This window comes from Parambassis ranga, chromosome 20 (genome assembly GCF_900634625.1).
Source record: "Parambassis ranga chromosome 20, fParRan2.1, whole genome shotgun sequence".
Classification (NCBI taxonomy): Eukaryota; Metazoa; Chordata; class Actinopteri; family Ambassidae; genus Parambassis; species Parambassis ranga.
This window is the reverse complement of record NC_041040.1, coordinates 14,795,348-14,811,858: the sequence shown is the minus strand read 5'-3', so window position 1 is coordinate 14,811,858 and position 16,511 is coordinate 14,795,348. Positions and strand designations below refer to the sequence as shown.

The 16,511-nt window shown below is 42.6% G+C and overlaps 1 protein-coding gene across 21 annotated transcripts in view; it reads right to left on the bottom strand.

The window, feature by feature from the left end:
- scrib (scribble planar cell polarity protein) overlaps window positions 1-16,511 on the bottom strand; it is a 51,270-nt gene that overhangs the window by 20,357 nt on the left and 14,402 nt on the right. For 20 of the 21 annotated variants that reach the window (XM_028433008.1, XM_028433012.1, XM_028433018.1 and 17 more), the window contains exons 2-19: window positions 11,173-11,290; window positions 10,043-10,121; window positions 9,605-9,694; window positions 8,860-8,916; window positions 8,540-8,603; window positions 7,819-7,893; window positions 7,437-7,581; window positions 6,962-7,080; window positions 6,599-6,798; window positions 6,148-6,314; window positions 5,682-5,809; window positions 5,423-5,548; window positions 5,126-5,311; window positions 4,655-5,038; window positions 2,803-2,865; window positions 1,516-1,605; window positions 1,368-1,445; window positions 968-1,285 (exon numbers count right to left, since the gene is read on the bottom strand). In XM_028433008.1, the coding sequence (XP_028288809.1) occupies window positions 968-1,285; window positions 1,368-1,445; window positions 1,516-1,605; window positions 2,803-2,865; window positions 4,655-5,038; window positions 5,126-5,311; window positions 5,423-5,548; window positions 5,682-5,809; window positions 6,148-6,314; window positions 6,599-6,798; window positions 6,962-7,080; window positions 7,437-7,581; window positions 7,819-7,893; window positions 8,540-8,603; window positions 8,860-8,916; window positions 9,605-9,694; window positions 10,043-10,121; window positions 11,173-11,290 (2,487 nt within the window). The remainder of the gene's footprint in view (window positions 1-967; window positions 1,286-1,367; window positions 1,446-1,515; window positions 1,606-2,802; window positions 2,866-4,654; window positions 5,039-5,125; window positions 5,312-5,422; window positions 5,549-5,681; window positions 5,810-6,147; window positions 6,315-6,598; window positions 6,799-6,961; window positions 7,081-7,436; window positions 7,582-7,818; window positions 7,894-8,539; window positions 8,604-8,859; window positions 8,917-9,604; window positions 9,695-10,042; window positions 10,122-11,172; window positions 11,291-16,511) is intronic. The other variant, XM_028433011.1, reaches the window with a different exon arrangement.

Here is a 16,511-nt window from a genome sequence, read left to right as displayed (position 1 = left end):
ACAAAATTAGACAGGCTTGGTGAAAGTCTGGTGCAACAGGCTGAAATGCTGGGATGAATCAGTGTGCTAACTGTGAGCAGCGCTAGTAGGAGAGCTACTACTCAATAAGTCACTGAGGTAAAAATATCACTTTTTTTTCATTGCTGCAACTGATACTTATTGGTAATTATGGAATATTAGCGGCCCACAATGCCCAGAACGTGACACAAGATTGTAAACAGAAAGAACCATCCAAACAAAACTGATTAACAGCACAGATCATTGAACACAGTAGGACTCTACAGTGCCAGTAGCCCATAAAAAGCATGAGCCCTGAAGCTAACTGCCGCCTTTGCTCAGACAAACTACAATGTGTTTAACTAACAAAGCCCAGCTGAGCTGTTACAGTTCACTAGCCTGTAGCTCATAAACAGAATGTGTAAACACATGCAGGAGCAAAGTCTGTCGAAGCACTTCCTCAGATCAACTGGCACCCAGGCGAAGAGTCACTGCATCCATTTCAAAAAGCTTTTGAAAAAGAGGCAAGACTTACAGTCAGACCTGTCTGAGTCATAAGTTTATGAGTCCTTTTCTCTCACAGGCTTCTTGAGCTGCACAAGCTGCAGTGCTGAAATGCACTGGCCCAAATATACACCTCTGTCTGTCCTATTACAGCGAACATATCAAGTGTCAAGCTGGCTATTCATATCTCCGTCTCCCTGGTGATATATGTAAATGCTGTGGCCAGAACAGACAGAGTTAAAGAACAGATCCCTCCGACTAAAAAACCCAGCGTGACTTCCTTTCCTAACGTGTATGAACATTCCCGTTATTGGCTCCATTAGTAGACACTTCAGTTACTGTGAGATGCAGCTGCTGGTGTTTTCTATGTATTATCTCTCCCTGAAGAGAAACCAATGATCTAAATTGATCACACAATGATTCTAAAACTGTTAATTTTGTAGGGTACGATTGGTAGTTTTCTCACAGTGTCTCCTGTGCGGTATGGCGTGGATCCTTTTCCTCCTGCAATGCTGAAACCCAAACCCTTATCGTTGCGCATCAGGCAGGTGGAGAAGCGCTGCCGAGGCCCACTGGGACTGGCCTCCATGTTGAAGGCAATCCCACTGCTCCGTCTCTCCCTTGGGAAGTAGTCATCCTCAGGCCTAAGTGGCGTGGTGGTGATGGCATTCTCCGGCTCCACCATGCGTTCCCGCAGTACTGTCATGGAAACTGAGGCACCGGAGCTACGGAGAGCTTCCACAGCTGTGTGATGTTCTGCTTCGTGGAGGTCCACTCCGTTTACCTGAGATAAACAGGTGCATATACAGAGTGAGGTTACATGTTCTTTCAGCGCCAATCTGTGGATGCTTAAAGTTATTTTTTACCTCCAGGAGTTTGTCTCCGATTTTGACCCCCGCTCTAGCTGCAGGACCTTCTTCAGATACTCTGGATATGAAGATTCCCTAAAGATATAATAAAACATTTAATAATCTGTAACTTCTAGTGTCTTTGCAACGCAGGTAACCGTCTCACCTCGTCATCTCCTTTGTAAGGCGTGGATCCTTTTCCTCCAGCGATGCTGATACCCAGGCCGCCTGTTTGTCGCAAGATGTTCAGAGTGTGCTGCAATTTGAAGAGGGGTGAGTCAACGTTACAGGCAGTGAAACCCCCACCATTACAACTTTAGGACCAATTAAGAGGGAGATGAGCCCACACTGGTGTTATTTTGTTGTTAAAATTACACGCATATCTTTGTCTCTATGATGAGTGTGAAATCCCTCTGTCAGCCAAAAGGTGGCGCAGCTCTGTGCTGCCTTCAGATGGTGGAGACTAACATTAAAAGGTATGTTTGTAAACACTAAATTCTGGATACTGTATTTTTGCAAGCCATGCAAAAAAAGAAGGGAATGGAGATGAATGACGTAAAGATAAAGAGAAATGTTGAGAATAGTAGATAAAAAGAGTGTGTTGTGTCCTGGATGGGGAGAAGTTCGATTCTGTAGTGCTGATGAGACTCCAGTATTTGTATGCATTATTCATTAATTAAGGTGTAAAACTGTCAGGAAAAAAACAACAAAAATAAGAAACTTGTTGCAAGTTTTTTTTCCACCAATCATGCAAAAAAGACATAGAAATATAATTTCAAACATGCTCTTTCTTGCATTTTAAATTATAATCATGCATTATTACAAAAGATGTCACTATAAAACTTCTTCATCCATGGGGAACTCTTCTTCTGACTGGTAGCTGAGTTAACTGCTGTCCCTGTATACCTGTGTACTGAGAAGAAAAACCTGGAGGAAGATGGTAAAGCAGACTTACGTCGTCACCATTCATTCCAGGGCAACAGTGGACAGGGGATGAAAAGATGCAAAAGCAGCAGAAGCGGACAAAAAGCAGGAGAGGTGCAGTGTGACAAAACCTGATGCTGGACTTGTGGATGTAGGCAATGTAAAGTCAAAGTTGAATTTGGACACTGTCAAAAATGGCATGATGACAAAACACTTTAGAGATATAGTTCAGCTTGAGGAGGAACACAATTGTGGGCATCTGTGTACATAGACATTTATGAAAATGTCACCACCACTACCATTGTTAAAGGGTCTGCACTCTGGCTGTAATAACTTCCGTCCTGCATCCAGGTTGTGCCACACTGGCCCTCTTGTAAATGAGTTGTGATTAAAGGTTCCCTAGTGATTGGCTTGGATTAACTGTGCATTACTGTGGGTATTCTCTCCACTTCGGAATATGAGTGGATGGAATGAGTGGGTGAATGAGGGACAGAGAGACAGACTAGGATGGGAAAGAGTAGGTACAGACCTCTTCCTCCTCAATTCGAGCAGGTTCAATCAGCAGATTATTGACTTGATCAAATGACACCCCCTGTTAGGACAGGAACCAGCAAGAAGGCATGCGGATTAGTCAGGCCAAAATAAAAATATGCACACACGCACCTGCACGGACGCACACACACACAAACACACAACACCCCTCTGTATGCTTGCAAGTTGTGACTTTTAAGTCCACCTCGAAGCACAAGTCATTCCACACACACTCCCCAGCCACCACAAGCAAATACAGGCAGAGGTGGAAAGACAAGACCCAAGGAGCTCAGCTATAGCGCAAAAAAACCCCACACAGTACAGAGAGAGCAGACAAGAGAAGGCAAAAGCTCCCAAACAAGAACAAGCCCAGCCTCCACAACACAAACGCAATTTCCCTCTAAAGCCAGTAACGTGACTTATATAATTTATAGACCAAGGAGTGTAGAAGTAAAACAATTTTCAGCCTAAATAAAATCACATCTTTAAGAAGACAAAAATTCTCAATTTGATTTAAAAGAAAAAAGAATGACCCAAATAACATAACTTGTTACATCTTACATTCCATCTCTGCCAGTACATGTTGTGGTTTGCCTGAGGTTATCCACACACACACACGCACGCACACACACACACACACACACAAATAGATTGGCTGACATGATTATGCTTGATCATTTTGTTAAAAAGGATTTCTACAATGAGCATGACAAATCAACAACCTCCCCAAATACTAATGATCAATACAGTGAATCATTTTCATGAGCAGACTTCATTCATTCGCATTCACAATCACGCACAAAGTTATAAAAGCAGAGTGTGAAAATGTCATTATTCAATTAAATCAACAGGTGGCTGATAATGGTGAAAGGTTTAGTGCTGATCTGAGCCAATGTTATGCAAGAAAGGCTTAAAATATTTATCTCTAAAGTGTTTTTACCACCGTTTGAACAAAGGCTAAAAGGCACATTCTCAAAGATTCCAAGAATCCCCTCAGACATCTCTTAACTTAGACTAAAAAATCTTAGCAAGGACTCATAGCGTAAAAGTGATTTAAGAGCATTCTCTGAGTGACTGAGGAAGGAGCCGATTGAAAGTTTGATCTTAGTGAGGAGGCATGGTTGACCCTGTGGCAACGAAAGGGTCTATTGTACACGTTTTCTTTTTTAGGCTCATCACTGATGTTGTGTTATAGACCTATTCTGTAAAATAAATAAACAAAACTAACAAACAACTAAACTTAAGCCTCGTAAAAGTCCTTCTCTCTACTCTTAAGTGGTTTCACCTTAAGACCTCTTTTAAGGGCTAAGATATTTTGTGAATCACTTTTATCTTTACTAGGATCTAGTCCTAATTATAAGGGGAAATTCTTAACAAACATTATAATTCTGAGAACAGAAAACTCGACTAAGGGAATCTCTTAACACTAAGAATCTTTGTGAATATGTCCCCAGGTATTTAAAATGGCATCTCAAATCATCATGATCATGTTTTTACATCTCTACTGCATTGGGCATTTGGTGCAGAGCTATGAAAAAGCAAGACATTCAGGTGAGACTGCTAGTGAAAAAAACTTTCTTATAGCACAAGGGTAGGCATCCTTATTTACACAATGACCCTGCATGCACACTATCCTAAGTGCTAGCGGCCCACTTCAATCTCAGAGCAACTTGCAAGGGCACAAAGAGGTAATAAGAAATCTAAAGAATAAAAAGCCCCTGTGATTTGATTTTATTCTACAGTCTGTATGTTCTGCAGGTGAAGATGTCTGCTGGTGTGTTTGGTATAATTTACAACCATCACCCTCATTCCCCGGCTACTTGCTGCCTGTGACAGGGTCTGCCTTTTACCTTTACTTGACTGGAGTTTCCCTGATGTCGGCTGTCCTCTAGGTCCTCTATCCTGCGCTGCTGCTGAAGCATGCCAACGCACTGCTCCTCCTCCTCCTCCTCCTCCTCCTCGTCCTGCTCATCTTCGGTAGCTTGTGTTGGAGAATTGAGGCCATCAGGACTGAAGCCCTGCAGCAGTGCAGCCACGGCCTCAGGTTTGGGCAGCTTGGTGATTTTGAAGTGCTTCTTGTAGTGCGGTGTGTCTTTTCTGATCAGACGCTGCTTCTCTGCAGGAAAAGATGGTCTCTCGTCTTCCTCATCACTCCTTTCGCCATCCTCCCCATCCTCATCATCATCCTCATCCCCACCACGGATGATGGGTTCTTCAGCGAAGTGCACAGTTGGCTGAAGAAAAGAAAGTAGTGGGATTTATGCCTATCAATAGCAAATGCAAGTTTTATATTTATACCAAAGGTTGTTGTCTGTAATCACCTCAATGTACTCCACTTCCATCTCATCTAGGTCTTCTTCCTCCTGAGGGGAGTGGCCATCCACAAGGTCCTCCTTCTGTGATGCCAGGGTCATGTTTTGTCTGTCCTCGTGGGAGGTGGCTGACAGTGTGCTGTTGGACACCTGGGAGTCATGGCTCTGATTGGAGAGGTCACTGAGCCGTTTCTCCTAAAAATAAAAAATGTTAGTATATCAGTATCAGAGTCTAAAACTTAAAAATATATTGCATTTACATTAAGATTAATGGCCAAATACTCATTGAACAGTGTGATGATGTACCTGTGAGTCAAGGGGCTCTTCTTCTCCATCAGGTCTGGATGTGTAGGCTTCATTCCTCCTCTCTTCAATCACCTTCTTCATCACCTTTAGTTCACTAGGGTGCGGGGTGGCTCTGCGCTGAAGGCCCTGAAGAAAAGCAAACTAGATGAAAAACCTTCAAGATCACATTGTCCAGGCTTTACTTAAACTCAGGCACCATTTCTAGGATGACAACAATATAATCTACAATTAAATAGGATGCATTGGTGTGCTTCCTCACTCTGCGCTCTGCAGCAGCCTCATCATCCTCCTCCTCAGCCTTGGTCTCTTCCTGGAACTGAATGACTGACACTCGGTTCAGGTTGCTGTCTGTCCAACTGTCGTCCACACTGTTCTGCAGGAGGTTCTCTGTGGAAAACGAAGAGGAGGGCAAAGCGGATGCTGAAGTGGTCCAACAGTTGTAATAATTAGGTAAGTAGAGCCTTTCATCTTTTGCTAATTTAACTAAAAATTATTACAAATTACAAAAAAATCAATACAAAAACTTGTGATCAAATAAAATTACAATAAAAACGCAGCTGCAAGCAGGACCTGGCAATAGAATATTAACATTTTTAACAAATGGAGTTTTGTTCATTAATGCTAGTATGTTTTTTGAAAGAGGGTATTTTACTCTTAACATGCAATTTGTGTAAAAAAAACTATCATGGCAACACTGAAGCAAGGTAACTCATATTACTACTTACCTAGGCTTGGAGAAGGCTGCTGGGGCAGTAAATAGCACGTCAACACTTTCTCTCCTGTTCGCTCGTCATCCTCCGTCTGGAATTTGAGCATCGGCTGTGACTGGTTCTCTGCGAGCCACATGGCCTTCAGGTTGAGGTTTGTCAGGGCAAAAGGCAAGTTTTGTAATCTGGTGAAACAGGGATGAGGGGAGAACATCAGGCGTAACATTTCCCTTTTAGAAACGAAAAATATGATTATAATCATAATACATTTTGACATGATGATTATTTATATTAAATTTATTTCCAATAAGCTAAATAAGTAACGTAATTTTATGTATTAAGTAGACAAATGTGGCTAAAAGGATCGAATCTGGTCCATTCTGGCCGAGGCCTTCTACTGATGTCTCTACTCTTAAAGCTGAAAAGCTGCTGTGTATTATTAACAGCTCAGGGTGTTAAGTAAGGGTACCTGTTCCCAGCCACATCCAGTACATGCAGCTCAGTGGCATCTGCAAGCTCAGCAGGCAGCTTGCCCAGGCGGTTGTCTCTTAATGAGAGGACGTTGAGGCTGGCACAGCCACCCAGCTCTTTGGGCACGCTGCCCAGCCGGTTGCGGTCTACATTCAGGTTGGTCAGTTTCTTCAGCTTACCCAGTGAGCGAGGAAGTGACTTTGGAGGAGAAAGACAGAGAGACAGAGGCCATTAATAATCAGTGAAATCAATAACAATACTTAATTGTTGTTAATGGGACTGATAATAATGGGTGTGTGCATAAATAAATTAAGTGGGTCAGTTGAAAGCCAGAGTAGGCGGCTTATATCCATCTTCCTACCTGTAAAAGGTTCTCTGTGAGGACAAGCTCTGTGAGGTTTTCACACTCCCCTATTGAATCAGTCAGCTGGGTCAACCTGTTCTGGTCCACCTTCAGGATGGAGAGCTGCTTCATACAGCCTAGGGACAGAGACACAAAGCCTTCAACAGACTGCAGCAATATTGTTTTATTATTTTCCATATAACTAAATAATTCTGAGCTGATGCAAGCCAAATACAGGTCCCACGTCTGCCTGCGTATACCTTTATTGCCATTATTTGTCCACTAGATGGCAGTGCTGTTCTTGTTTACACAAGCCGTTTCCCTTTATTAACTGTGCACTATGAATAAATAGCAAACTTTCATCTAGCAGCAGAAGCATAAATATATTACATTTTTTTTAAAATGGTGAGATGACATTAACTTTATTTCACAAATCTCTGTCATGCTTTTCTCAGACAACATTTCTCTCTTGTAACCACTCTGTGTATCTTACCAATGCTGTCTGGGATGACCTCCAGCAGGTTCTGTGTAAGCAGCAGGTCTGTGAGCGCCATAAGGCCGCTTAGCTCTGAGGGAAGCTCCTCGAGACGATTCTCTGACACATCCAGACACACCAACCTCCGAAGGTTTCCCAGCTCCTGCACACACATATTAAATTACAACTTACATTGAACCATGAAGGCACAATACAGACATTATCATACCCACAAAAGCAAACAGAGGATATAGAATAGAAGAGAATATGCTTTATTAACCCCTTTGGGAAGGTCCCTCAGGATAATTCGGATATGTGCGACTAAGTAAATTCTGAGTAGCACAATGTAGTTTGACAAAGATATTTCGAGGGCATATTCGTTTGTAAGAACTAAACTTACAGGCGGTAATGAGGACAACTGGTTACGGTCTAGCCACAGCTCTCTCAGGTTGGGGAGAGCACCGAGGGTGTCCGGCTACAAAAAAGAAGAGAAAAGACATTGAAGCATGTGGTTAAATAAATTGGTCCAGAGACTAGAACTAACCAAGATGCAATTAAAATCCAGATTATATCCATGTCTGCACAAAATGTAGATGGGACTATAATGTAAAATAAAATTATATATATATATATATATATATATATATATATATATATGAATATATAATACAATATCTGTGTTTTTCTGATACTGTGGTAACAAAAATAAACTTTAATATATTTAGTAAACATGCATTTCAAAATAAGCTCAAATTTAAATTGAAGATATAGATGAAATGGTGCAGAGTATCAGTTGGCTTTTGATGGACACGTAGGCAAGATTTCATCATGATGTCAACCGTTTGCCTGGCCACCGCCCTCGTCAAGTCACGAGGAATTGTTTACTGTGCTATTGAGACAGGTGGGCGTTCCCAGGCGAAAAGCAGCACTCGCTCTGGGGCACACTGCATGTTTAGTTCTGACACACTGCCTCTGCTGTGTTTTCTGAGGTAAACATGTGGTCTGGATCATAATTACTGTGGTGGGAATCTGACAGGAATGTTTGTGATACCTGTCACATGTTGACACAAATGTAAAGTATATCTAAATACAATTGAAGTAAGGTTAAAGGGTCGACTTACTAAAACTTCCAGTTCATTGCTTCCCAGGTCCAGCTGTTCCAGTTTCACCAGGAAAGAGAGTGACCTGCCCACCATATTGTACAGGTTAAGTCACACAAATATGTTCGGTGAACAAGGAGCTTAACTATGCATAGGATGACAGCAGACCATTCATTCACATATGTAAAGAATGTTTTTAAATCTATGCTGCTACAAGTACACACCTAAGGTGTGTGTGCTCTACACTAACACAAGCAGAAGTTAAAACAACTGTTCTTAATGAAAACAGCTGGGGGGAAACTGAGGCATGCACAAGTGCACGGAAGATAGATGACACTTACGTAGGCAGAGACTTCAACAGGTTTTCCCTGAGCTCCAACGTCACCAGGTTGGCCAGACTATAAAAGAAGGAGTGGCAAGAAAAAAAGAGAAAGAGGAGAGTTGGCAGTGGAGGAAGGAGCAGGAAGAGAGGGGAGAGGACTGGTTAGTCAGATGGCTGGTCTGTTCGTCTGGGTTGCCTGGCATGGCGAGGGGCTCTTCCATCTGTCTGAGCAGAGCAGTGGCCCAAAGCCCAGAGACCAGCTGCCTCAGAGCCCATTGGGTGACAGAATTACACTCCTTGAAAACCAGCTTAGTCTTCTAATGTATCAAATACCTAACTTGGTTTCAGAAGAAAAACACAAGTATTCACAGTCTGATAATCAATTAGATTCATATTGTTTTCATGTATTTCTTTAATCAATAGAATTTCTTACATTATTCTTCCTTCTAGCAACAAACTTGTTTCCTCAACAGGAAATATACGATGTAAAAGTAACATTTTGGTGCATTGTGGTGAATCTAATCCCACACTAAAAAAAATGTTGCTACATAATTAATATAAAGAAATAAACTCACATTTTCACCCTCTGAAACCCCAAACCAGGGGTTTTTAATAGATTTATAACTTAAAATATATTAGCATGTGGGGTCCCATTTATTTACAGGACTGTTAACACCAAGGATAAAAAATATAACTCATCTTATCTCATTGGATTCTCTACTGCTCTGCTACACTACTATGAGCTGTAGTGAAAGTGTACATACTTTCCAATATCACTGGGCAACGTCTGTAATGACACGTCGTTGAGTGCCAAGTGGGCCAGCGCTCGGAGTTGAGTGAAACCATCCGGTAATCTGAGGCAGTGGAGAAGAGGGGAGGGGGGAAATGGCAGGGAGAGTCTCTCAGGCTTTTACTGTACAACACATGGGATCACCCGACATACACACAGACACTCACTGCCCTCTGGATATTCCATATGTTAAGGTATTCAAAGTTGCTGCTCTGTGGCGTGATCTTTCTTGGCAATAAATCACGATGTTATGCACATGATCATGCATTTTAAAATACAAAGCAGAGCACACATCATAAAGTAATTAGAGCAAACAAACGAGTCACATGCTCTGTTTCATTTGTGAAAGCTTGGAAGCCTCAACTCCTCTACAGTGATGCTAAATATTGATGGGCTGTTACAGTCCACTTACCTGGAGAGGGGGTTTCCACTGAAGTCTGCAATCTCCAAGGCCCTGCAAAACTTGATGCTCTCAGGGATCTCAGGAATGTCTGCAGGAAAAAAAAAGGGAGGGGATGTCAAGGGGCAGGAGTCCACAACATAGAGGCTGAATTTCTATTGAGCACATCATTTTAAGTTCTATGTAATCAGAACCAGATGACTGAGAGCGGAGACATCAGAAAAAAAGACACGCTAAGCCCATCTAACCCCTACATCTGTGTCTCAAAGTATTTCATTTGCCACACATAATTTATGAGAGGGTCAAATAGACAGATACAAAAGACAAACACTAATTAAAACTCCCTATTTGCAAAGAAAACAGAAGATTCTACCTCCCCCAAGTATAAAGGGTAGGTAACGTAACATCTTTCACTTGTGTGGACTGTTGCACATGCATAAAAAAAAACAAGAATTTTTATCACTGGATGCAGCAGGTGCACAATAAGCAATTCTTTCTGAGCCCATCTAGCTTTAAGGTTCACCGTCCTTCAACAGGAGCAGACAGGCAGACAGATGGGGAAGGCCCTTACAGGCCACTGCACACTGCTGCTGCTGCACTCGATGCAGTGTGTAGCAGAGCAGATGTCTCATATCTAACATACAGGCCCTTCCCGCCACGCAGTATCACTGTGTTTGTGTGCAGTATGCAAGGACGCAGAAAGGGCAAAGTATATGTGCGTGTTACAGCAGAAAATAATACAGCGGGCCTAACTGAAAAGAGTTTCATCTTACCTCTGTGTGACATGTATAACTGAAGGCAGAATCAGCATGAGATGAAAATTCTTTCTTTCCTTGTTTAGCTATTTCGAGGGATGGGAAACTAATGTATGAACACTGTTGTGCCTGAGGGGGTTCTGAATAATCTGGCAAGGAGAATCAGCTAATATTTAGCCAACAACTGCTGCTTGTGTGCCGTTTCATCAGCTGCTTTGGTTATGGCTCCTACCAATTAGTACCACATGATAACAACTAGTTTAGCAGACAGAACTGGCTTCTTGCAATTTGTGGTTTTGGGGTGTAACTACAAAATGATGAGTGGTCTTTGAGGCAGAGATAGCAGAAAAGCGAACATGACAAAAGTGCCAAGTTATATTTGTGTACCGTTTCTGGAGATGTCCAGTTCCACCAGCTGCATGAAGTTGGCCACCTCAGGAGGGAGTCTCTGGATCTCATTGTCACTCAGGCCGAGCTTCCGTAGGTTCAGTAGTCTGAAGAAAGGCTGTAAAGACACGTGGTACCACATTAATCAAAAATATAAAACACTTCCTGAGGCAGGTACTCACTTTATCTGATCCTTCCCAGACAGATGGGCCAAGGATAAACAACAAATCAAACCCATTACGTTAACTACAATGTAGGGCAAAATAACAGGTCATCATATTTCAGGAGCTGGAACCTGAGAAAATCTGGCATCTGTGCTTGAGCAATGAGTAATAATAAATATCTGCATGCAATTTTTCTCCATTGACTAAAAGATGAAACAGATAATTGCCATTTCCTTCAGTAAAAGAGTTTAAAATAGGTAAAGATTATGTCTGAAAATGGGTGTGGCAAACTCCCCAAAAACTAAAGAGATGGATTTGAGAAAACCCAAACGAGTACTGCAACAACCCACCATACAGTAGGTGAATAATTATTCGGTTCCTCTCGGCCTTAATAACTGCAAAGTGAACACAAAAACATCCTGTATATTCAGTCAAGGGCCATCTCCAGCACGGGATTTAAAAACATTCCATCCTCATATTCCTCCCAAAAATTCCTCTTCACCATGGCAACAGCAGCCAAACAAAGTGGCTTTCGTTAGAAGAGCTGAGGAGACTGCTGAGGCCTTGCCAAGTGCTTTCACAAGAGCCTGGTTGTTGGACGGGACAGCATTCAGAAACATTCCTCTGCCGGCCGCACTGTGTGTGTGCGCCTGTGTGTCATCTGCCGTTCAGATGGACACACAAGACAAGCTGGCGCAGACAGCAAGAGTAACTGGCCAAAACTATGCCGTTATTAACCCTTCAATCAGTCCCTGGTTGTTGAGCCCACAGAGGACACACTGTCTGTCCTGTCAGACAGCAGATTTCTCAGACGCTGTAAAGGAGGAAGACTCCTGAGGAACTTGCCAACAAGCGCTTTTTGGGGTAAAGACTCATTATTCAAAGATGCATCGGTTGCAAACATGTCTGCAAGCCTGGAGCCTGAACATTAATTCAAATTAAACCTTTGAGCTATGTTCTGCTCAAAACAACATCTTTGCGTGTCCATTACTAAACTGAAAAATCCAAAATTTCAAAAACATAAACCTGTTACACTTGTATCTTTAAACTCGTGCACAAAAATGTAGTAAAATAAATCAACACAAAAGCCTCTTTGAAATGTACTGTCAGGATTCTGTCTGACAAAAGTGTAAAAAACACAATGCTTTGCTGGGAAACAGCTCTACAATTATGCTGCCAAAAAGAAGAATGCTACAGCTCAGCTCCACTCTGTTCCTCAATCACACACTTCCTGCTCTTAACTAGTTATGTGTGCTGTGTTTAGATGTGGGATTTTTCTCAGAAACATTCTGATTCTTAGTGCATGACTGCTTGTTAGTTTGTTTGCTAATATTTAAAAGAATAAGACTGAAGGTCTGAAGTAGCCTCCTGACCTGAAAGTGACTGAAATGGACAGAAATCTACAAACACACCAGGCAACACACCCAAAAGAAGGGATGCATCCAGACAGAGACTAAAAAGGTGTTGGCTCACAGAGTAGCAGGTGAGAAGAATCAGATGGCAGGAACAGGAGACAGGAGCTCAGGATGATCATGTGACAAAGGCCAAGCCCAGATGGAAACCGGCCCCCGGGGGGGGGGGGAGGCAACCATGCTGGCAGAACAGGTGATATCCGAAGATGAAAAGATGGGTGCTTTCAAAAACACACACCTTAACAAGCACACTGTGCTACCTAACATTTCTAATTGAGCTTTAAGTAAGACTGTGTAAGTAAGACAATAAATGATCGCTCTACCCAGAGCATTTCTATCAGCGTATTCCTCTTAACCCTTGATATCGTCCAGAGCTTGATCAATGATGAGTGGAAAACTAGGCAGTAATGCAATAATGCCTATGAACAAGTAATTATGACCACTCACAAAGATGGCCATTCACTCCTGAGTGGCCTCTAGCACACAGGGTCATATGTGTGTTTCTAGGACGCAACTGTGACGCTTTTCATTGAAACCAGCTTTACTCCAGGAGCAGAACGGCAAGATGTGATTTTATAACATGTTTATCTTTTTAGTAGCTTTCTGAGAAAAGCCTTATCCAATCTTATACTGATGTTTTACTTAAGGGATGTGACAATTCTTTGATGCATCTAATTTTAGAACGGTTAACAACTGCTAACTTTATTACTGAAGACTGGACAGACTGCATGTCCCTGCTTCTTTCCCAACCAACTGTTGTATTTTCAAATCCAACAATGGAGGACAAGCAGTGCTACATGGGTCAATGGGTCAATTGGAATAACAAGTGAGAGCAGTGGGATTTAGTGTACCGCCACTGTCTCTTCATTGTATTATAGTAAGCAAGGGCAGCCTGCTCAGTCACTCAGACAGCCTTTGAAGGGCTGCGACTGTGGGTGTGTGAGACCATTTGCAGAGTCAGACGACACATTGGTGAGAACCAGTTAGGTGCTTTACTTTTACAACTTTGCAACTAGCATGTTTTAATAGAGATCATACAGAAGTTGTGAAGGGAGTGAAGCTCTCTCAAGGGGAGGACATGTTATCATTGAACAGAAAAGGTGTGAGAAGGGAGGTGGTTAATAAGGGTGTCAGCAGGGGGCAGTGTGGGGTCTCAGTGCATCAACAGTAATGTACAACTCACCAAAAACACACCCCATTTTCAGAGGGCTAGTTTTGCATAAACTAAATTAGTTATTATTGACGTGACCTGCGTGGAAACTCTTTATCAAGCTTTTTCAAAGAATCTTGGCAAAGACTGAAACATACAGGAATCACTATTCACAGTCCATTTATTAAATTTGTGAATTCCAGAGGAAAAAAGGTAAAAGGTAAATTACATTAAATGCAATTACAAGAACTATGAGAACTGACACAGATGCACAAAATGTAGGGGGAAGACATTTAAGATGGCACAAAAGGGAGAACTGTATCTGTATAACAACTCAAGCTGGTGGCAAATGGATTGGGTGATGTGAGTACTTACTTGAGAAATCTCTCATTATTATACAATGAATAAAGCCTGGTCACCCCAGAACAACCTGTGACACAGAGCAGTGTGTGAGTGTGTGTGGCTAAGCAAAAGACACGCTGCACTTCAGTGCAAGTCCAAGGACAGTTCAGAGGATGCACGGCTTTGTCTTATCTGCATCGCTCTGCTTAGCTTACATTCCACTCAGCTGGAGTGTTAATGTGCCTCAGGATGTGTTTGTATGCGTGCATGCATGCTTGGACACTGCAGTCATCTTTTAGTCACAGAAGAGGAGATCCTGTGCTGTAGGTCTAAAACACACCGCAGTTTACAAAGTCTTTGGCTGAGGCTGCCAAGAACTCTGGCTTCAGTCGTAGAGGACTCGGCATGTGTACGTCTGGGGGATAGGGCAGCATGTTGACATGCATACTTGTGTATTCATGTGTATTAGCAGCGGATGGTGTTTGTTTCTAAGTGTTTATGAGCATGTTTATGTGCGTTGGAAGAGGCTGTAAATTCACCAGAAGGAATGTTAATGTTTACAGACCTCACATCACTCAGGAGAAACCAATTAAAATGTGTCCAGATACACCAGAAGCAAAATATGTGTGTTTGATACATGTGAGTAAATGCATGCTGCCTCTATGAGCACCACTGTAGGTGCGGTGAGATGAAGCCTGATGTTTACAGAGGTTGCAGTGTTCCAGTCAAGTGATTCCATTTAGCTTATAGTTTCCCTCCAATTATGCCATCTGACTACACAGAGAGCAGGCTCCTCCTGCCACACACACTCAATTCAAACTTTTCTTCTTTTTCCAGGGGGACTTTACAGAGAAACTGGCAAATATAGCAGCTCTTTTCTAACTTAAAAAAAAGTGGCTGGCATATTTTATTTAGTGTAGGCCATAAAAAGTGGCCTTAAGTAAAAACGAAACCAAAAAGGGCCGAACCAACTTGATCAGGTCTCAGCTTGCCATTTAATCAATGGAACCACACATGAATCAATCCAAGTTTCCAGAAAGATGAAGTGAAATTACACACCGTCACTAAAGGTCTCTCTTTACTCTAACACACAAATGAAATTCCTATTCACACATTCCTGAGCCTCTTAATCTTGTGCCAAATCTGCCTGTCGGCCTAGTCCTCATGGTCCCTCTTCGCCAAATACCCATCCTCTCTCAATGCATACAAACTACAAATCCACACACACTGCGTGCACACTACCGGGGTGAGGGGCTCAAAAGGAGGGGAGGGAAGGGCACATGCTTTTGTGCTGGCCTGGACTCTTTCGGTGTCCGGGCAAATAAAGAGCTGGGAAGATTTGGTTGACTGAGTAACCTGGTTGGTCACTCAAAAACAGCTCATTATTGCACAAAGTTTCTTTACATACCAGCAGTCGTTGTTGTGGTATAAACTCAGCTCCTGAGTGAGCTGACTGCTCTCACCGATTACTTCTGGATTAAATCTTGCTCTTTTAACTAAACCTTCTATCCATCTTCCGTGTGTTTATTTGAAACTCAGGCCCATACTCAACTCATTTCAAGACGCTAATCAAGCAACATAGCCTGATGTTCCTCTGCTGCTTGTCCAGAGCATCCCCTCCCCCTGGAGTGCATTGTTCGAAGCCCAGAGTTCCCAAAACTTATACACATGAATGACACTCTAACTGGTCTTCTTCCCCTCCTCCTTCCCACTGTTTCACCTCTCTGGGTTCCCTCCATTTTCCTTGGCACAAGGACAAAGGCCAAGCAGCCATCCCACACAGGGCTGTCAGTCACAGTCCAGCTCAAGCTGCCCCCCTTTCTCCAGCCCAGCTAGGGGATTCCTCCATTGTCCCAAACGACGAAAGAGACAGAGAGAAAGAGAGAGAGAGAGCGAAGGAGAGAAATGGACTGATAAAGACTTGAAAGAAGGAAGTGGCAAAGGCCAACAAAAGTAGGAATGACTAAGACAGAAGTAAGAACAGCTCAGAGAAGAAAAGGAAGATTGTGCGCAAAGAAGGGAGAAGAAAACTAAGAGAAAGGGAGTGACGGTAGATTATTAATGAAGAATGGAGGGTAAACAATGGATTCCCACAGAGCTCTGGGCAGTCTGCACCACCACTAATGGGGACAAAGACTTCAGCCACTGACCAAAAAATATCTCAGACTAAAGACTCTGGCCCTTCTCTCTGACAAATGAATAGTGGCATTTATTATGTGTTTAGTCTGTCCCACTGTGGCCCATACGCAGTGTGGGGTGAAATGCTCCCAT